Source organism: Arvicola amphibius, chromosome 1, assembly GCF_903992535.2.
Source record: "Arvicola amphibius chromosome 1, mArvAmp1.2, whole genome shotgun sequence".
Lineage (NCBI taxonomy): Eukaryota > Metazoa > Chordata > Mammalia > Rodentia > Cricetidae > Arvicola > Arvicola amphibius.
The window spans coordinates 122,848,051-122,869,787 of NC_052047.1; the positions used below are offsets into that span (position 1 = coordinate 122,848,051).

The 21,737-nt window shown below is 41.8% G+C and overlaps 1 protein-coding gene across 1 annotated transcript in view; it reads left to right on the forward strand.

Moving 5' to 3' along the window:
• Positions 1-20,930, forward strand: part of Mosmo (modulator of smoothened) — a 61,386-nt gene extending 40,456 nt beyond the window's left edge. The window contains exons 2-3 of the mRNA XM_038310846.1: positions 12,897-13,109; positions 17,031-20,930. Coding sequence (XP_038166774.1) covers positions 12,897-13,109; positions 17,031-17,215 — 398 coding nt within the window. The 3' untranslated portion in view covers positions 17,216-20,930. The remainder of the gene's footprint in view (positions 1-12,896; positions 13,110-17,030) is intronic.
• Positions 20,931-21,737: the final 807 nt, after the last annotated feature.

Consider the following 21,737-nt stretch of genomic DNA (forward strand, 5'->3'; position numbering starts at 1 on the left):
TCATGTTAATATTTTAAAAGAACCAACTCTTTGTTTCATTGATTCCTTGTATTGTTTTTGTTTGTGTGTTGTTTCTATTTCACTAGTTTGAGCCCTGATCTTATTGATCTCTTGCTATCTTCTGTTTGGGGGTGGGTGGGTGTTCTTATGTACTCAAGCCTTCAAATGCACCATTAAGTTATTAGTTGGAGATCTCTTAAAATATGTTTAAGATTTATTTACTTTGTAAGTGCTTTGTCTGCATGTATGTATGTGCATCACATGTATGTTTGCTGCCTTCAGAGGTCAGAAGAGGGTGTTGGATCTTTTGCAACTGGAGTTACATACAGTTGTGAGCTGCCATGTGTGTGCTGACTGAATTTGAGTCCTCTACAGGAGCAGCCAGTGTTCTTAACTGTTGAGCTGTCTCTCTAGCCCCTCAAGTTTTTGATGTAGATAATGCTATAAGCTTCCTCTTAGAATATCTTCATTGTGTCCCTTTGATTTTCATATGTTGTGTTTTCATTTTCTTTTTAAAATTTTCTTCTTGTTTGCTTTTTTTTTGATGCAGTTATCATTCTAATAATGTGTTGCTTAGTCTCCATGGACTAATAATGGGTGGAATGTTCGGTAGATGTCTGTTAGATCCATTCGGGTTGTGATATCATTAAACTGTTATGTTTATGTCTTTAGTTTTTTTTTTTTTTTTTTTTTTTTGGTTTTTCGAGACAGGGTTTCTCTGTAGCTTTGGAGCCTGTCCTGGAACTAGCTCTTGTAGACCAGGCTGGTCTCGAACTCACAGAGATCCGCCTGCCTCTGCCTCCCAAGTGCTGGGATTAAAGGCGTGCGCCACCACCGCCCGGCTATGTCTTTAGTTTTTGACTGGATGTCCTATTTGTTGGTGAAAGAGGGTCTTGGGTTCACTAGTGTCAATTTGTTGAAATTAATCTGTTGTTTTAAATCAGATTATGTTTATTTCATACACTTGTGTTTAGTACATGTAAATTTAGAATTGTCATATCCTCTTGGTGATTTTTTTTTTACCTTTTCCTGACTAGTTTTGGTTTGTAGTCTCTTTTGTTAGATACTGGAATAGTTATGCCTGTTTATTTCTTAGTTCTATTTGTTGGAAACACTTATTCCATCCTTTTACCCCAAGATGGTGTTTATCATTGATGGTGAGGTGTGTTTCTTAGAGGAAAAAAAAGATGAGTTCTGTTTTCTAATCCAATCTGTTAGTTTGTGTTTCTTTATTGGAGAATGTATCTGTTGCTGTTAAGAATTATTATTGGACAGTGTGATCTGATTCCCACCATGGGCTTTTTTTGTAGTATTTTCTTAAACTGTCCTGGGGTTATTGTTCCCTGTTCCCTTTTGAATTTGTTTATCCTCTCTTTAGGCCAAAGTATTCCTTTTATTATCCTTTGTAGAGCCACCTTAGTGGTTGTAAATTTCTTTAATCTATTATATTCCTAAATACAACCTGTTCGGTTCATACAATGCTGTAGGTCTGTATGTTTTCAGGGCTGACCATTTAGCACTGGACAAGCCAACTGGTTTGCTCCTCCCTGGGGAGGGCACTCCTCTTGCTCCCAGCTTTCCCAGCTTTCACTGGACAGAGACAGTGAAAAAAGCCCACAAGGCCTTGACCCTACACGAAGAAATTCTCTTTTTACTTCTTGCACTTACGTATGTTTGCTTAGGTCAGTATGGAGTTTTCTTTACTGGTGCTTTCTAAAGCTTGTAGACAAGTTCAAGCTCATCCCCTGAGTTCAGTATCGACAATATTGTCTTTATAGCTTTGATTTCTTTGTTACTATTTTCAAAAAATGATTTGTAGGAAGAATCTTCTGTAAAGCATCCATATTTTCAGAAAAATAAATATGCTTTTTTATTATGTAAAACCTTCAATCTATTTTTATGATAGAAGTTTTTCTTTCTCCTTAGATCATGATGGATAACTTTTCTTGGTGTGATAGCTTGGGTTAACTGGCATTTGTGGTCTTTCAGAACTTGTAGAATATCAGTCCAAGCCCTTCTGGTTTTTAAAGTCTCCACTGAAAAATAAAATGGTATTCTGATGACCCTGGCTTTACATGTGGCTTGGTCTTTTTCTCTTGCAGCTTTCAAAATCCTTTGTTTGTTTTGTGCATTTTATGTTTGAATGTTATATGATGTGGGGAGTTTTTTTTCTGCTTGGTGCTTTGTGTGCCTCTTGTGCCTTGATAGGCATCTGATACCTTAGATTCTGGGACATTTTCTTATATGATTTTCCTTAAAATATTTTACGTGGCTTTGGGTTTCTTCTCCTCCTTCTATACTTAGTGATTCATGGATTTGGTCTTTTTTTTAAGATTAATTTATTTATTATGTATACAACATTCCTTCCATGTATGCTTGCATGCCAGAAGAGGGCACCAGATCTCATTACAGATGGCTGTGAGCCACTATGCAGTTGCTGGGAATTGAACTCAGGACCTCTGGAAGAGCAGTCAGTGCTCTTAACCTCTGAGCCATCTCTCCAGCCCCCGGGATTTGGTCTTTTTATGATGTCTCAGGATTCTTGCATGTTTCATCAAAGGGTTTTGTTGTCCTTCTTGTTTTGATTTGACATTGGCTGAGTGACCCAAATCCTTTACTTACCTTCTCACCCTGACACCTCTTCCACCTGATCCGCACTGTTGGTGAGGCTCCCACTTAACTTTTAATTTGACTTACTCTGTTTTTCACTTTATGTTTTATTTCTTTTTGATTTTTATTCAGAAATTATTTTGATTAAATTCTGTTTATCTTGAATTGTTTTATTTCATTGTGCTGTGTGTTTGTGTTTTTGTCGTCTTCATTCCAGCACATATTCATATCTTCTTTGAGTTCTTTAGACATTGATTCCTGTATAGTCTTCAGCCTGAATGATACAGCAGAGTAGTTAGAACAGGAGTATAGCTGGCTTCTTTCTAATGACTAGCAGCTTTAACAACCATCATATGGCCAATTTTTTATCTTGGAATGCTAGTTTCCTAAGTAAATGGCTATGTTAAATTAGGATGTCTGCTGCCTGTTATGTTTGTGGGAGGTGTGTGTGTGTGTGTGTGTGTGTGTGTGTGTGTGTATAAAATAATCTAAACAAAAGTTTACCTAATTCCCTGACCCAATAAGTTTTCAGTCCTTACAGTTCCATTTGCTTTGTGGCTATTATTTGTTGTTTAATTCTCACACAAACTGAATGGTAAGTTGTGTTCCTTTGCTGCAAAAGTAGGCTTGCAAAAAGATTCAATAATTTGTCCAACCAACAGCAAAGCTTAGGTTCCAGTTGTGACCAGCTTGGGTCTAACTCCAGAACAGTTGAGTAAGGACCCTCAAAAAGCTGTTTCTCTACAAAAGCAACAAAACCAATGGCTAAATCAATGAATAAAATGAAAATGTCAGATATGGAACTCTGGACATTAAGGTCTTGAAGCAGCCCTAGCTTTCTCAGCAAGGACAGCAAGCTCTGGGGCTTCAGTTGAGCGCTCATCCTCTCCCTGTCAGCTCTGGAGCCAGTGCCTCAGCCCTGTGGCTCTGAAGAATAGCTGCCCCCTTATGAGCTGAGAGCTTAGTTACACTTACAGACCCTTCTCCAGGGACCTGCTACTGCTTTGATTTGTCTGCTGGCTCACTGAGCATCTCCCTTTTCAGAATTTATCTTTTTTGACCACATGACATTTGTTAGATACAGTCAGAGCCAAGTTATTTGTAACACAGGAGGTACCTAAAGTTCTTTCACCAGTTGAAGATCACAGAAGGCTGACAGAAAGGAAGAAAGAAAGGACAGGCAGGCAGGCAGGCATGAGGGGAAAACCATGTCCATGGAGTCTCTAGATGACCAGAGACATCATCAGGCTGTCCTCATGCCCAGAAAGGGGGTGCAGACGGCACCTCGCATTCTTCACCTCTAGCTGACCTTCCACTTCTGCTCAGACAGGAAGTGAAGGCTTAGGCAGAGTTGTAAATTACCCTGTGTACACATCCTCAGCACAGGCTGAGATGTCTCTACTGATAAATTCAAAGGTTTAATGGATGAGAGACCTCAAAGGCCACACAGGGCAAAAAGATGCAGACTTTATGTAATTATCCCATCAGGGTTGTGAGCCAAACACTAACAAGAATAAATCACAGAAAGGAAGGGAGATGATCCCCATCCTGGTATACGTGGCACATTGTGTGCTATGCAAAATTGCCTTTCCTGGGTTTTTGGCTTTTTGTCTTTTTTTAAAGGTAGGATCTTTCTGTGTAGCTCTGGCTGTCCTCAGACTTGCTATGTATAGGCCAGGCTTTCTGTCTCGTAAGTACTGGAGTGAAAGGTGTACACCACCACACTTGGCTAAAATTTCCATTTTTAACCGAAAACTCTAAGACACTCAAAGAAACAGGGAATTATGGCTTATAAAGAGGAAATAAATAAAAGCAGCCAGTCTGAGGAATCTCAGTCTGTGACTCTCTAGATAGAGCAGTGGTCCTCAACCTTCCTGTGCTGCAGCCCTTTAATATAGTTCCTCATGTTATGGTGGCCCCCAACCATAAAATTATTTCATTGCTATTTCATAACACTATTTTTTTACTATTATGAATTGTAATATAAATATCTGATATTCAGGATATCCAGTAAGTGACCCCTGTGGGGCTTGCAGCCACAGGTTGGGAACTGCTGAAGTAGAGATTCTCATATATATTATAAATATATCCCAAAAGTGAGCAGTGACCTGATAAGGAGAAAACCTTAAAGTAGAAAGTCTGGAGTGGAAAAGTTCAGAATCCAAAATGAAAAATCAGCAGAAGAAAGTATCAGTAGTATGTTGATTGAGATCTCCCATTGCACGGGGCAGAAATCCAGATAATGAAAATGAACAGAGCATTGAAGGCGAGTAAGGTAGTGGTACCACGTACGCCAGGTACATGCGGTGAAGTTCCAGAAAGAGAGGAGCTGTAAGGGCACTAGGGGAAAAATGTGGGGAAGATCCCCCACTTGAGTCAGTGCTTGTCAACAAACCCAAGATAGGGCAAATTTAAAACTACCCACACTTAAACATATCCTAAATAGTTGAAAGACTTAAAGGGAATCTTGAAAGTAGCAGAAAGACAATGATTTTCTCACATGCAAGGAATCCTCACTACTATTAAGAACTGACTTCTCTCAAACAGGCCAGTCCCAGCCAAGCCCGAGAGAGAATGACATGTGCATGTGGGTACGGGTGCCTGAAGAGGCTGGAAGTGGGGCCTCTGGAGCTGCCTGCGGGGGTGCTGAGAACCAAACTGTTGCCCCCTGAAAGAGGAACCACGGAGCCATCTCCCCAGTCCCACCTTTTCTTTTGTAAAAAAAAAAAAAAAAGACATAAAACTACCGATGGCTTTACAATAAAGGAGGGGATTTGCCTAGTGCAGAAACTACAGAGGAAATGTAATTACACAGGGCAGGAGGAGTTTTGGCATGCTATTGAGTTCAATAGAAGTTCAAACTAGACTGAGGAGTGTGGTAAAATTACCTTTTTAAAATACATAGTTCAGGGCCTGGAGAGATGGCTCAGTGGTTAAGAGCACAGGCTGCTCTTCCTGAGGACACAAGTTCAGTTCCCAGCACCACATGGAGCTTACTACTGCCTGTAACTACAGTTCTAGATCCATGCCCTCTGGCCTCCATGGTAACCAGGCACACATGCATGCAGGAAAAACACTCATACACTAAAATAATAAAAATTATTTTTAAAATGCTAGAAAGTAAGCTTTCTTCAGCACTCTTCAGTCTGTCCTTTTCTGCTGGTAACCACAGATCTGCTTCCTGCCTCTTGGGAGTTGCCTAATGTGGAAAGTTGACTTAAGTGCTATCATACCATATGTAGCCTTTCATGTCTCATTTCTTTCATTTAGCATCATGCTTTCTGGGTTCATCTATCATGTATCAGTACTTTTATTATTATTTTAATGGGGAGAGGTTTATTATGGTTTGCAGTTTGAGAGGTTTCATTCATGCTCAGCCTCCTCCATTGCTTTGGGCTCGCGGCGACACAGACATTATAGCAGCAAGAGCATGTGGTGGAGCAGGGTTGCTCAACTCATGACTCAAGGCGGAGAGAAGCAGGAGGAGGCTTGGACTGAGCCCTGTCTTTCAAAGGCACATCCAGGAACCCATTCCCTCCAGCCAAGTTCTACACCTCCTGAGGGTCTTTCCAATTAAGCCATTGATGAGAGGTCTCATGAACTAGTTGTCTCTCTAGCTCCCCTCACAGATGGATCCAGAGGTGTGCTTTATTAATCTGCTGGGTGCCTGTCAATTTGGCGCCAGGCAGTGGTGGCACATGCCTTTAATCCCAGCACTCGGTAAGCAAAGGCAGGTGAATCTCTGAGTTTAAGATTAGCCTGGTCTACAGGGCTCTACAGAGAAACCTTGTCTCGGGGGGGGGGGGGGTAAAACAAAACAATACACAATAGCAGAGTAAGCATTCCTTCCCCTTACAAACAGTGTAGAAAGGAATAGGGACAAAGACCAAAACTCAGCAGGGGGAGCTTTAAACCATAACTTTGGGCATGTGGTGAGTGCCAGTGGACTTGGCAGCTCCACCCCATGGGCAGTTTGGTCAAAGCCCACATGGCCTCTCTGCTGGGCTAGTTTCTCCTTTCCTGTGGCTTTCCCTGGCAGACAGTCCATGTTCCTGTCTTCTCCAGCTTCCTGTGGTTTCTGTGTCATCTTCAACTTCACTGTCACAGTTTCAAGTGCCCTCCCACAAGTTTCCCACAATGATCTGACCTTTCTACACATTGACTGGCTGCCAGGCTTTCTTCTGAAACCTGAATGGAAGCATTAGTGATCTTGTAAATTGTTGCAGTTCTGCATGATTGCAAAACCAGCATCCCATGAACAGCACTAAGCTTAGGAGTAGTTTGGGTACTAAGTTTAGTAGTAGTTTGATTTATAGCCGCAGTGGTTTCTGGGTGTGTTAGCAACTGAACTTGAATCATTTCCTTAGGTAGCCTTGTTCAAGCAGCATTCTCTTACAGGAAAGGCTTCCAGCTGTTTATACTTTGATACCTTGGACCCTGTGGTAGGTGTACTTACTAGTTTCTGCAATATCATCAAGATATCTCTTCCAGAACCATAGCTAATAGTCATTTTCTTCTGCTACTTCTGTGTTTATGCTAGGACACAGAAGTTTATAAAAATTGAACTGACCAAAAATCAAATAGGCCAAAGAGACAATTTAATGAGCGGCATATTAGGATATCTGAAATCCTGAGTAACATGAGGGTGAGGCTAAGCACTGTGTCCACGTTGGTGCCAGTGGCCAAGCTAAGCGCTGTGTCCACGTTGGTGTCAGTGGTCAAGCTAAGCGCTGTGTCCACGTTGGTGCCAGTGGCCAGGCTAAGCGCCGTGTCCACGTTGGTGTCAGTGGCCAAGCTAAGCGCCGTGTCCACGTTGGTGTCAGTGGCCAGGCTAAGCGCCGTGTCTACGTTGGTGCCAGTGGCCAGGCTAAGCGCCGTGTCTATGTTGGTGCCAGTGGCCAGATCCCTGAGCTTCCTGACATGGGTTCTGGGAACTGAACCCTTGTTGGCAAGTGTTAGAGCTTCTCTACCTGTGCTACCACTCATTCAGCATCTGAGCTGTCGGGATGGAATGGGTAAAGAAGTCACCAACTGGAGAAAGGAAAGTAACAGCTGAGAGGAAAGTTGGGGTTGGAGACGAGAAGCCCCAGTGACAGGAGTACACTGTGTGCGCATCCCTGGCTGCCTTAGCCACCCCCAACCGTCTCTGTCCAAACCTGCCCTGAGTTCTGTTAAACTTCCTTACCCAAGCTGTCTGTAAAATGAGAATCTCCATCCTTTCAGTTAAAATTGGAGTGGTGTCACTGGCTTAAACACCACTGCTGTTGGGAGAACAGAAAGTGAACCTTTATCAGTCATTAAGACATTTGTGGTGAAGCATTTGTTTGGTGTGTGTAACCAATAAACAGCTTGCCAAGGATACGCTTTCTGGTAAAAAGCCAGAAATCACATTGATGGCAGGGATAAGTCCAGATTGGTGGGCACGTCACATGATTTGCCTGTCACAGGTTCTGGTGGGCGTGCCTCACAGCTCTGGGCTACACATTTTCTGTGGCAGTGCCTTTAACCCAGTGATGACACACCTCCTCTGTCTCCAGTGAAGACGTCCACTGTGGCAGCAGACATGCTCAGACTGTCTGCTATAGAGGATGAGCTTCAAAAGTCAGTTTTAGTTAAGGTCGCACACTCAGCAGAGCGGGACTCCTGTCACATGGATGATACACAGGCGCGAGCGGTCCTGTGAGGCTCGTGGAAGGCTGGAACCTTTAGTTTGATTTCCTTTTTTCTATTGTGTATAAATCTCTTGTTTGGATGGATTGGTTACCCAGGCAACAACTGCAGGGTAAACATAGATTGGCTGCTTGGGGAATGCAGTCACAGGCACCTTAAAAAGACAAAAATCCTGTTGTGTAAAACAAAAATTAGTAAATGGTTGGACTTTTGCTTAACCTGATGTGCTGTAAAAAGCCACACTGAACAACAGTTTTTCCAGAGAACCTCTGGGATGCGGCATGGTTCTAATTGTAGCTGTTTTAACCCATTTGACTCCTGCTGTGCATCCACGGCTGCAGGCCATTTGATGATTCGCCAGTGACGCACAAAGGATTTTTTTTCTCTGAAAAGATGGCATTCTTTTTTTGTTTGTTTGTGGGCTTTTTTTGTTTTGTTTGGTTGGTTTTTCTGGTTTTTCAAGACAAGGTTTCTCTATGTAGCCCTGGCTGTCCTGGAACTAACTTTGCAGACTACACTGGCCTCGAACTCAGATCTGCCTGCCTCTGCATCCTGAATGCTGGGGTTAAAGGTGCGCGCCACCATGCCCAGCTGTGTTGTTATTTTTTTTAATCCCCACTTCTGAGGGTAGACAATCCCTGGACTCAATACTCAGGACCACCACTACCTTCAAAGCTGCTTTTTAACATTAGCTTTGACTGTGCGATGCAGAGTGTATTAGAAAATATAGAGGCAGTAAAAGATGGGCCAGAGATAATTCATTGAAATAAAGATGAAATTTAAAGGCCTGTTCAAAGTGTGGGCACTAACAAAATCTAAATCTCCAAGCAATTGGCTGTGTGCAGAGTCTCCCAGTTAGCCCATAGAATATGTGTGAGGGTGTTGGAGAGATGGCTCAGAGGTTAAGAACACTGACTGTCCTTCCAGAGGTCATGAGTTCAATTCCCAGCAACCACATGGTGGCTCATAACCATCTGTAATGAGATCTGGTGCTCTCTTCTGGCCTGCAGGCATACATACAGGCAGAAAGCTGTATACATAATAAACAAATAAAATCTTATTTTTTAAAAAAAAGAATATGTGTGAGTACATCATAAATGTTACTGAATTACAGTCTTACTCCAGAGGGCAAAGTATAACAACATTGACTGACCACTGTTAATACTAACCCCTCTCTATTGTAGGAAAATCTGTTTTCACTGGAAGCATGAGAGTATTGTGTTGGGAATCTCGTTCTCTAATAGCCGAGCATTTGAGAGCCTTGCAGGAATCCTCTGTGGGATGTAGAGATGGGACCTGGGACCTCATGCATTTGAACACACAAACCCAGCACACAGAAAGATATTTGGGTATTAGTGTTCTTTTATGCAGTATACAATCTAATTGCTGATTAAAATTAACTGACCTTTCCTGCAGACAGCTACAGAGCAGCTACAGCGCAGAGTGAGTGACATTATTGTAAATGTCTGCTTGCTTTGCATGCCTTCAGAGGTGCTGAGTATTTGGTCTTGCTTTGTTGTGATACGGAATTTTAGAAATACAGGAGCAGAGCCTCTCTACAGCTGAACATCCACTGGGTTTTCTCCAGTTTGCTTATAGCCATCATTTCCATTTTCTTGCTTGTTCGTGCTGTGGTTTGCTAGGCAGAAGAGGCGGCAAAAAGAAGTCTTACTCTGAAAGCCTTGACAATTGGCAGGCACAGTAGGCATCCTCACCCTGTTCTTAACCAGAGTCAGAGGGGGAACACGGGAGTACTCAGAAATATTCTCAAGGAGAGAGAGAGCTTTCCCTCTAATGCTGTGGACAGGGTTTGAATGTTTGGATAATCCTCAGTGCAGATCTCGTCAGTAGGTGTGTGCAGCTGCCAGTAAGGCTTCCTTTGTCTGTTGCATGGTGAAGACAGTTGCCTCCATAATGGAAATCCAGTGTTGCATTTGTGCAAGTGTCTTTCATCATTACAGTTCAGCTTTCCTAAATGGAACCACGACTCCGAGAGGGTAGTTTGTTAGAAGTCTTTCTGCCGAATGATCAGGAGTGGTTTCCTGTTAGGAGTTCGTGGGTACAGCTGTGAATGCTTTCTTTATTTCCAGAATTACAGTATAATGCTTTATCATGGTAGGCTCTGCCCCGCCTCAACTTAGCATTCAGAGGAAACGTTTACTGTTTCAGAAGTAATGTAACCCCCGGTGCCTGCTCTTTGTAAGTCTCTAGGTTCCCCACAGCAGCTGGGGACGTAGTAGATGACAGTGCCGTAAGAGTTTGCTCACTTTGGTCTCCGTGCTGCCTGACAGTCTCCATATTGTGTCTGTGTTTCTTGCACCTGTGCAGGATTCAGCAGCTGGACCTGATTATTTGATTTAAAAGAAAAAGTACAGCTTGTTTATCATCTCAGAGTTCTGGCCAGGGAGAATTAGCATTGGAGAAGAGGGGAGACCATAACTCTTTTTAAAGATTTATTTATTTCTTATGTGAGTACTCTATCTGCATGTATGACATTAAGCCAGAAGAGGGCATCAGATCCCACTATAGATGTTTGTGAACTACCGTGTGGTTGCTGGGAACTGAACTCAGGACCTCTGGACGAACAGCATTACTCTTAACCACTCAGCCATCTCTCCTGCCCCCATAATTCATTTTTCAGAGAACTTTTTTTTTAAATCACCCTTCTTTTCTAAATCTTTTTAGTGTTTGGTTTTGTTTTAATCATGTACATAGTGTGGGAAAGGTACATGTGAGTTTGCAAGTGTTTTCAGACAGGCTGTCTCACTGAGGTGGTCACAGATTGAGCTAGGCTGTGGCCAGCAAGACAGCAGAATCCTCTGAGCTCCACCTCCCCACACTAGGATCGCAGCTGGTACTGTTTTGTCCCTAGTGGGAGCTAGGGAATCCAAAATTCATGCTTGCTCAGAAATCACTTTACCCACTGAGCCCCTTCCCAAAACCTACTTTACTTTACTCTTTAAGATCTTAATAGTTTATGTGTGTGTGTGTCTTTGTAGGAGCAAATGCAGTTATTCACAGAGGTCAGAAGAGGGCTTCAGATCTTGAACCTGGAGGTACAGACAGTTGTGAGCCCCTTACTCACAACTTAGTGCTGGGAACTAAACTTGGGTTCTCTGCAAGAACAGTAGATACTCTTGACAACTGAGCTGTCTCTCCAGTCCATGTTTCTCTTTCTTTTTTAACACATGCTTTATTTCTAAAATGGGATTGATGGAAAGATGCAAGTTGTACCAAGCACTCCTTCCTAAGAAACCCAGCTACCCGCGAACTCTGCAGACAGATCCAGCCCCCGTCCGCTGCTCCCGTTTTGCTGCCAGTCCTTAAGAAGGCCCTGTTCCTGCCGAATGCCATGATTCTGAAGGAGTGTTGCTGTGAACTAGGAGGAGGGGATTGTTCATATTAGAAACAAAAGGACAGCCAAGAAAGACGCGCCCTCCCTAGAAACAGGCGGGAATCTGCTGTCTTCAGCGGCTCTCGAGGTTTACGCTTGTGTTTAGTAGCTGCTCCCCATTTGCAGTCACTTTTGCAGAGGGGACAGCTCTTATTTGGAAGTAAATTGTAATTCTTTGTGTGGAAAACAGAAAATAGTCTCTTACCTTCCTAATCTGGGTTTCTTTAAAGTAATTCCATCCAAATGGCACTTGGTGCTTCAGAGAAATCAGTTCACATCTCTTCATGGGAGGGAACAGGAAGAGGGCTCACAGGCAAACTGCACACAAGCTCAACTGTGTGAGTGTGATCCCCGGAACCCAGGGAAACAGAAAGGAGAGCTGACCTCAGCCTCCCTGCCCATGCACACACACACACACACACACACACACACGCATCACTTTCTCTCTCACACTGCCCTACAGGCTGATACTAATAAAATAATAAAGTTTTGAGAATTAATGATAGTGGGGTACTTCACAGTTTGCCTTGGTCACTTTTGTTTTCCTGTTGACACATGCCAGTAAGGTTGCAGCTGTGCTCTTACATAATGATAAAAATAGTGAGCGACACCTTTTACTTTTGATAAGTTCACCTTAGTGTTTAATAGTTTTAGATATTATTATTAGGTATATACCAAGTTTGCATTCAATTTCCTATACATACTTCTTCATCAGTCAAAATAAAGTACTATACAGTCTTGAATCCAGAAAGAGAAAAATGCAGTTCTTGCTGCCAGTGTGCAAGATCAAGAAGGGCAGGAGCCTCAGCCAGCCTTTTTGCTGATGTTTCCCTGGAGCCCAATCAGTGCCTGACACAAGTACTTGGAGAAGAGCATTTAGAATGCAGACTCCTGATGGTGTCCAGGTGTCCAGTTAACCTGGACTGTGGTCTTGTCTCTAGAAAAGCAGCCACGACAGAAAGAAGTGCTTTTGTTCAGGAAATGACCGGACTGACTGCTTTACAGCTCTCGGGGCTTGTTCTCCTTGCTTATGTTCATTTGCTACATTAATCCAAGCATTGCCACATTATAAACAGCATCAGACTGCTGAAGACAGCTTCTGAATTAAGTGCTTGGATTACCCACCCAGGTACCAACAAGATCTAAGTGTGAAAGAGGTTTTGTGGGAATATTCTTGGGTGTGCCAGACTTACTAAAGTATTCCACCTTTGCATCTTCCCAGGAGCACTCACGGTGGGCCTAGTGCGACAGTGTCAAACAATCCATGGACGAGACCGGACCTGCATCCCTCCCCGGCTTCCCCCAGAATGGGTCACCACCCTGTTTTTTATCATCATGGGAATCATTTCCTTGACTGTCACATGTGGTTTGCTGGTGGCTTCCCACTGGCGAAGAGAAGCTACAAAATATGCTCGATGGATAGCATTCACTGGAAGTAAGTAGCCCTGCTTACTAAGTTGGTCTAGAAGGCACGCACAGTGGCGTTTGTATGAAGATTATCAAGATCAGTCCTAAGGATTCAGTAAATCTTCCTGGAGCACCACTCACGTGGCCATGAGATAGACCGCACAGTCCCACAGCTCATCAGCGTTGTCACTGCAGGACCAGGACACCCACAGCTGTCACTGCTCTGTGTGAATGCTCTTTTAATGAGGCTCACTTTTATTCTTTGTAACATAGTGTTTCAGGTTTGTGACTTGGAGCTACCACTAGTCCAAGTGGTTTCCACTTCATGAAGGTACTGGTATCCTCTATCAAAATAAATATAAATCTAGGAAAATATATAACTTAGATGAAGGCAATGATTTGCTTTTTAATATTGTTGATTTTTGTTTCTTCTGGGTTGGATTACCATTGAAAAATCAACACATTTAGTTTTTTAGTAACTGTCACAGTTTCTTATTCTACTAAGCTATTCGCGGTGGTGTCATGAATCTATCCATTTCATATAGTATTCACTTATAATTTGCAAAACTGGTTTAATTGCTGAACACTTTAGAAACTTATTTCAAGTTTAAGGAAAACAAATACACACACACAAGAACATTTCTATGATTCTGCTCTTTTGTCTCTAAAATAGTTTTTCACCACAGGGTATATTTGGCAATATTTGGAAACGTTTTTATAATCACAGCTAGTGGGCAGAGGCCAGGTGTGCTGCTGAACATCCCCCATGAAGAGAAGTGTCTGGTGCACAGTAGCCATGGTCACAGAACACTGAGGTCTCCAGTGCAGAGTCTTAGGCTCATCTCAGGTTGCATACGTTTCTAAAGATGATTTTAACATAGCTCACTCTGCTTAATGTTTTTATTATAACAACTATAACCAGAGTAAAAGATAACTTCAGGTAACCCTATTAACGTAAAACTAAGTTTATCTCAGCTAGACATGTAGCTGAGTTAGAGTACTGCTAACTATGTGAGGCCTTGGGTGCTGCCCCACCACCGAGGACAGCCCAGATATTCACCCTGTCTTCAGAGCCCAGGGCAGCGCTGTTCCTCCGGGACTCCCGTCTCTCCAGCTGCCGTGGAACTTTACTTCCGACTTTGTTCATGTTTGTCTTACCGTCTTCCTGAATAGTAGACTCTAGATCAAATTGCCTTTGAGGTAAGCAGCTCCTCCTTGCCCTTATTAAAAATGAGAAACAATCTGATGATCTGTTCTTGTTCTTGTCAGAGACCTGAGACAACTCTTTTCCAGAGAGTGAGGCCAGAGGCAATTGTAGAGAGGAGGCTGCTAGCTGAAAGCGCGCTGATGGGGACTTAATAAAGAGAATCTACTCTTGTATCTTCTACTCACAGACACACTCATTTATCCAGGTTTGATTCACTCACTAATGAGTAAGATAATATCAGGGACCAAAAACCTAACTGCAACGTGACAAATTTACATTAGGCAAGGACAGCGGGAAGACACTCGTAGGGGCCAGGAAAGGAGAGGAATTAGGGTTTATCTTTGCTTTTCATTCCCCTTCAACAAAAAGGTCTTTGTGTATAGTCAACTCTAAAATGCAATGTGTTTTTCTTTTCTTTTTGAAATTGTATGTGCATATGGGAGTGATTCAAGTTGATGGATGGTAACCAAGTGAAGTATCATTCTTCACTGCCACCAGCCTTCAGAGCCTCTTTGCCGGAGGCCCTTGCTGTTTCCAGCAGTTTCTAAAGAGTAGTGTTCTATACACAGAAACTCATATCTACTCTAAAAAATACATACTTATACTAAAATGTCTCCATTCTCTATCTCTATTCTTTAACGTAAAATAGCTTGGAGTAAATTTAAGTTGACATTTAGTCTGTGCTTGCTGGCTGGGGAGCAGTTCAGGGGGAAATTGAGCTCCCCCTAGTGGTTCAGCTGTGAAGATGTATTTGAGCCCTGCTGTATATAGAGTTTTGTTTTGTTTTTGAATTTTTGAGATAGGGTTTCTCTGTGTAGCCCTAGCTGTCCTAGAACTCACTCTGTAGACCAGGCTGGCCTTGAACTCAGAGATCCGCCTGCCTCTGCCTCCCTAGTGCTGGGATTAAAGGCGTGCTCCACCACTGCCCATGCGTATATAGTTTTTCATTAGTTAGGTAGTAGTTTTTGTAATAATGTGAGAGTAATGTTCTAATGACAGATCCTCTGTCAGGAGAACCCCATGTGATGGGCCTTGCCAGTGGGGACAAGAGAAGCAAAGATGAGTTCTTTTCTTTAATTTTGACCCTATTCTTTTATCACTCGTGTGTGTGTGTGTGTGTGTGTGTGTGTGTGTGTGTGTGTGTGTGTGTGTACCCACAAGTGTGTGCTCATGTGGAGGCCAAAGGTTTTTATCAGGTGTCCTCCTTATCACTCTCCAACTTAACTTTTGAGACAAGATCTCTCACTAAACTTGGTGTACTCACCATTTGGCTAGACTGGACATCCAGCAAGCCCTGGAGAGCCATCTGTCTCCACCAGCCTTACCCAGCAGTTTGTGTGGTGCTGGGGATCTGAACTTGTACCTCTCCATGTACAGCTGCTACTTCACCTACTGAGCCTTTTCCACAGCCCCCTTTTTACCGCTCTTGATCACAGCCTCAGGTACAGGTGCTCCTGTTGTCACTACCAAGAAATCTGTCTCATGGCAGAGACATGCTGGCTCTGTGAGCTTGATCTCCACATGTGACAGCTGCTGTTGTAAACACTGGTGACTTCGGATCTGAAGTAACTTCACAGTTCTCAGTAGCTTAAAATAGAAACTCCAACTACATAAATCTAGACCCTACAAAGTTTAGAGAACCTCATTCCTAGGCCTTAAAACCAGAATTAATAGGAAGCTGTTGCTTTCTCCACTTATGTTGAACTATTCATAACCAGTTTAGAAAATACTCTTCAAATTTTTATCTATAATTGTAGCTGTTAAATGAGTGGTATTTATTGTCCATTAATAAAGGACAGAATTTTTTCAGTAGAGAAAATTGGCACAGTAACACAAACTAATGTTTATATATTACTAAAGTGTTTCTGAATTATTTTACTGTTTCCTAAGTTGCTCAATATCAGAAAAAAAATGTTTTAAAAATAGTCTTGCCCCCAGTGGACAAGTGTGTGTGTGTTTACACAGTGTGTTGATGCGGGCTCTCGTGTATAGTTCAAGCTAGTCTGCTGCTTGAGTTCTTGCCTGCACCCCCAAGAGCTGCACTTGGTTCACATACACCTCCCTCAACCCCATGGCTCCTATTAGACTGGTGTCATCCTCTCACTCACACTGATAAGTGGATGTTTAGAGCACGTCTAAAATTGTTAATTGGTAACTAGTCAAAAGGGCCAAAACTCTAATGGAATCTGACGCCTACATTTTTCCTTTGTAGAAAGAAAATACAAAGAATTCAGATTTGCTTGTATGATATTGTTTTGTGTGGTCATTTGTCTAAAGTGAACTAGGTTTTCTGTCTGTATAGTATAGAATAATCTACCAAAGTGATACAGAGCATAAAAGAATACTGATATGTCTGGGTGCTGGTGACACACGCCTTTAATCCCAGCACTCAGGAGGCAGAGGCAGATGGATCTCTGTGAGTTTGAGGCCAGCCTGGTTTACAAGAGCTAGTTCCAGGACAGGTTCTAGAAACTACAGGGAAACCCTGTCTCGAAAAAAAAAAAAAAAAAAAAAAAAAAGAATTGTGGCTCAGCATCGACTGTGTTCAGGGAGTGGTGTGACCTGTAGTGCATACAAGTCTTTTGACAAGGGGGCTCGTGTTTTCACAGGTGTGGCCGTGTTATCTACAGGACATATAAATTGATTTGTACCAAATCTTCATTGTTGTTTTTGTTTTTGTTTTTGTTTTTTTTCGCATCACCAAAGCATGTTACTAATGTTGTATTTTGGTTTGTTTTACAGTGATCCTTTTCTGTATGGCTGCCCTAATATTTCCAATAGGATTTTACATCAATGAAGTCGGAGGTCAACCTTATAAGTTACCCAACAACACAGTAGTTGGGTCGTCATATGTACTTTTTGTCTTATCGATTTTCTTCACAATAGTAGGACTTCTCTTTGCTGGCAAAGTCTGTTTACCAGGCTGACGAATGTCTAAATGGCTTAACTTGCTTTTACTTTTAATTTTATTTTTTATTTCTAGAGGTTGGGAGGACAAAAAGAAGGCGTCTGGGCAGTCCTCTCATAGGAAGATGCTTAGATGAACCTGATGCTGAAAAGGAAAAAAAAATGTTTTGATTTGTTCTCACTATGCACTTTGGATTTTAAAAAAGAATGAGAGCCTTTTCCATAACCAAATACAATATTGACTAAATCTCCTGAGCATATTCAGGCAGGCAGTCTGCACTGTGATAGCGACCTAGTGAAGGAGAGTGCTTTATACTGAAAGCATGTGGCCCTTGTGACTCTGGTGATCTGTTTTTAATGTCTAATGATTCGTGGGGGGGGCCTAGTATTTATGAATCATGATGGACCAGAGGGGTGCTGGAGGTTCGTGTGGGGCTGGCCTCACCTCCTAAGACATTAGTGTTCTCAACTTCTTTGTCATGTTATGAGCCTTTGGCACTGCAATGGATTGCCGTTGCATTACTGCACCGAGAAGCCAATAGATCAAAACTTGTTTGCTAAAATGTATGTAAAAATTCTAAAACTCCCTAATCTCTGTGTACAAATGAAAAAAGAAAACACTAAGAAACAAGTTTGGGGTGGGTGGGGGAAATCTTCCTTATATTTATATAAATATATATATAATATATATATTTTGCTGATGCAGTATACAGTGTGTATATGTGTGTGTGTGTATGTGTGTGTACATTTTTATATGCACACATGCAAACAGTTCCTGGAAGAGAACTCTGAATGCTTGCTAGCAAAACACTGTGGTGTGCAACCTAGAACTCAATAGAAAAAAGCCATTTATCTGAAGGCTGCATAGTGGAGAGAGTCTTCAGTTTACCTCATTCTTTGTAGTAGCCCTTGATTTTGACAGGTTTCTGTAATAGGTACAAATAACTCCATACCTTTCTAGGTGCAATTTTAAGTTAAGCTAAAGATTCTTTCTAGGTTTAATTTATTTGTATATGATAGTAAAGGTAAGGTCATGTCAAACCTTATAGGTTGGGGAATCTGACACTGTTGAATGATTGGCAACTGTCATCTGTTGTATTATAGAGAATTGTTTTCCCCACTGGCACAGTCTTCTACATTCATAATGTGTTATATATGTTCAAGCACACAACTTCATGTAAACACAAGTTCACTAGCAAATATCTGGCTGCTTGGCCTATTTACAACACTAATTCTACTCTACCATAAAAATGGCATTTTATCTATAAGCATTGCTAATACATCTTTACCAAACACTTGAGCAATACACTATTTCCTTTATATGCTTCGCACCTTTGTTTGCTTGAAAAGCTAACACCCTTGCATTTGTTTCTAAGGCTGCATTAAATCCACGGCCTTAAGGGTTTTTCTAGAAGCAACAGTACAGCTTACCCTGAATTCATGAATATTTTAAAACACAGTCCGTTCTTCTCCACATGTCCATGTCTGTCAACACCTAGATTTTTCCTGGTGAACATTATCTAATGCCGTTTGAAGTTTGTCACAAGGAGGGTGTTTCATGGCAGTGGAGCCGAGTTTGTCCTCTCTATAGTGAATGGCAGTCTAGATGTTCCTGTTGGTGAACAGAACAGAGCCGCACGCAGCCCGGGCTTCATACAAGCCAGAGTGATTTCTAAGAAGCTTGATTATTCCTCAGAATAGTTTCTCAGAGGTGGAGTTGCCTCCTCAGAGACAGTCCAAAACGGAGCTTCTTCATTTCCTTCCCGCCAGCTTGTTCTCCTGTCTCACAGTATTAAGTTATGGATGAAAAGCCAGTGTTTGGGCTCACCCAGGAAGCCTGGAGGAGACCCTTCTGTGTGAAGCCTGTAAATGAGAGGAAGGACACTTCACCAAGTATTACATCCAGTCAGTTCTGAGGCCACCACTAGACATGTTTGTTGTGTGCACACTGTGGATTGTGCTCTGATGATCCCTCAGTCAGATGGGTCACTTTGAAGGAAAGCATTGGTAGTTGGCATTATACCACTGATATGAAGTATTAGCAACATACAGTTCAAATTAACTGACATGACCAAGAGCTTTTCTCTTTCAAAAGATGGGTTTTATTGTAAATAGTTTCTCAAGATATTTTTAACTGGATCATGAGCATGGGGAGAGAAAGTTTCTCAGCTGCTATGAATCCCCGCTGTTTACTCCTCTCACAGTGGGATTGCAGTTAAGATCATGAAATTTTAGGTTTTATTTGTATCTATTACCCAAACCATTAAATTGTCTTTAATTTTATCATTGTCTTGGAGGACCAGTGCATGACGAGCTGGTGGGGGAACATTTCTCTAGCCACTCAGCGCTCTAACCCAGGATTAGACCATCCCATCTAGTAGTGTGAGAAGTCCCGTCCTTGTAAACTCTCCCAGACCAAATGTTGCTGAAGTGGGCTCATCCGTATAATCTGTCCTCTAAGTGGAAGGACGCCCAGCTGCCAGCAGCTGCTTTCAAAAGGTCACTATGAGTACTACATAGCACAGTATTAATTTATAGCAGGAGTCATATCTTGTAAAATGTATATAAAACACTTATGGTGCAATCATTTGTCAAATTTTTGTCTGTTACATTGTCTTAGAGTGTACGCTCTTCTCATGCCTAAGAGTATCACTGTAAAATCTGCTGAAAACTATTTTTAGGTTTTATTTGCACAAGACTGAATTAGTTTGAGTTTTGGGGAAGCTCCTATTGAACAAACCTAAACATCTGTAAGATAAAAATCTCCAATTCATTAAAAGCAAACATTTCAGTACAATCCTTTCCAAAGGTAACCCATGTTCTGTGTTGTTCGTGTGTGGGTGTGACGTTGCCGACTCTTCATCTCTCACAAACCTAGTTTCTGTTCCATCTGTTTTGTTTTTGAAGGATGCCTTTTTTTTCCTTTGTAATGTTCTAGATGACCAAAACACATTGGTTTTTATCCTTTTGCCTACAGCTTTGATTTCTCTGTGTGGTGTTCTGTGAGTTCACTGTTTAATCTCTTCGGTGAAACAGCAGATAGCCCTGGTGACAGGCAATCTATTGATTTAGAAGAAAGGTCCTGAAAAGGTGTGGAAACTAACTTTGGATCTATTCTTAGCTATGATTTTGCATCATGGGCTTCGTTAGAAGAACGTGTTGCATTTATTTTGTCTTTATTAAAAGACTACTAGTCACCGGTTACTCTGGTTACAGTAACTGTTTTATCAACCCACTTTGATTTTCTTTTAAATTTTCACTCACAAGTCAAAACAGTAAGCTTTCAGAAAAATTTTGAAGGATAAAAATATATGAAGGAAAAAGGTGGTCTGTGTAGAATTACCTACACAGAGATTTTAGTTGTATTGCCTTGAGAGGTTTTAGTTTGTGGTCAAGATCTGTATATTATCCCAACTTTATTGAGAATTGTTTTCTAATTGGTTATAACATTTTTTCAATTAATAGTTTGAAAACAAATTGTTAATACGACTGTATAAAGTGAACATAATTTTCTTCACTTGTATTTTTGTTATTGAGCAAGTTTATCAAAATAAATTGTCTACTAAAGAAACTAAAAAGGCTTCTATTACTTTTAATAAGCTTTGATTTTAAATGTTTACTCCTAGGGATGTAGCTCTCCCAGGCCATGTGTTCAATCCCCAGCACTGAATAAACCAGGTGTCATGGTACTTGCCTGTAATTCTAGTGCCCAGGAAGTAGAGGCATGAGGATCAGAAGTTCAAGGTAATCCTCAGCTACGCGGGAAGTCTGAGGCCAGCCTGTCTTAAAGCCAACAGAACAGTCTCACAGCACTTGTGCACATCCACAGAGACCTGGCCTCTTGGGTGATGTTGTTGTTAGCACCGCATATGAGGAGCCCACTCTTCCACTCTCACTCCTCGCTCGTCTTTGACAAGAACAGTTGCAGTTTGGAAGAGTGTCCCCCATAGCCTCAGGTTCTCATAGTTTATTCAGATATTTGAATACTTGGTCCCTAGTTGGTGGCTGTCTGGGAAGTTTAAGAAGAGGTGTAGCCTCATGGAAGAATTATGTCTCTGGGGTGGGGATGGGTTTTGAGATTTCAAAGCCACATGCCATTCCCAGTTCTCTGTTCCAAGCTTGCAGTTCAAGAAGTAAACCCCCAGCTTCTGCTCCCGCTGTCATGCCTGCTGCCATGCTTCCCACCATGACTGTTACCCTCTGAAACCAAGCCAAACAAGCCCTTCCTTCCTTCGGTAAGTTGCTTTAGTCGTTACATTACAGCAACGGAAAAATAACAGTGCGCTTATTATTAATATTCCAAGACATGGATGGATTAGGCCAGTTTTTTAATAAAATAAATAATGTGCCCCTTTCTCTGGCACTTTTTCACATTGCTTAAATATTTAGTAGTAGTTGTATAAGACAGATTTATTCACCCATTAAAGCAACTCTATCCTCTTACATTGCCTTGTTTTTTGTTGAAATGTAGTTGAAGAACCAAAGATCTTTTGGGTCATCCATAATTGTTGTGGGGTAAAAGTTACTCTGAACATCTTAAGT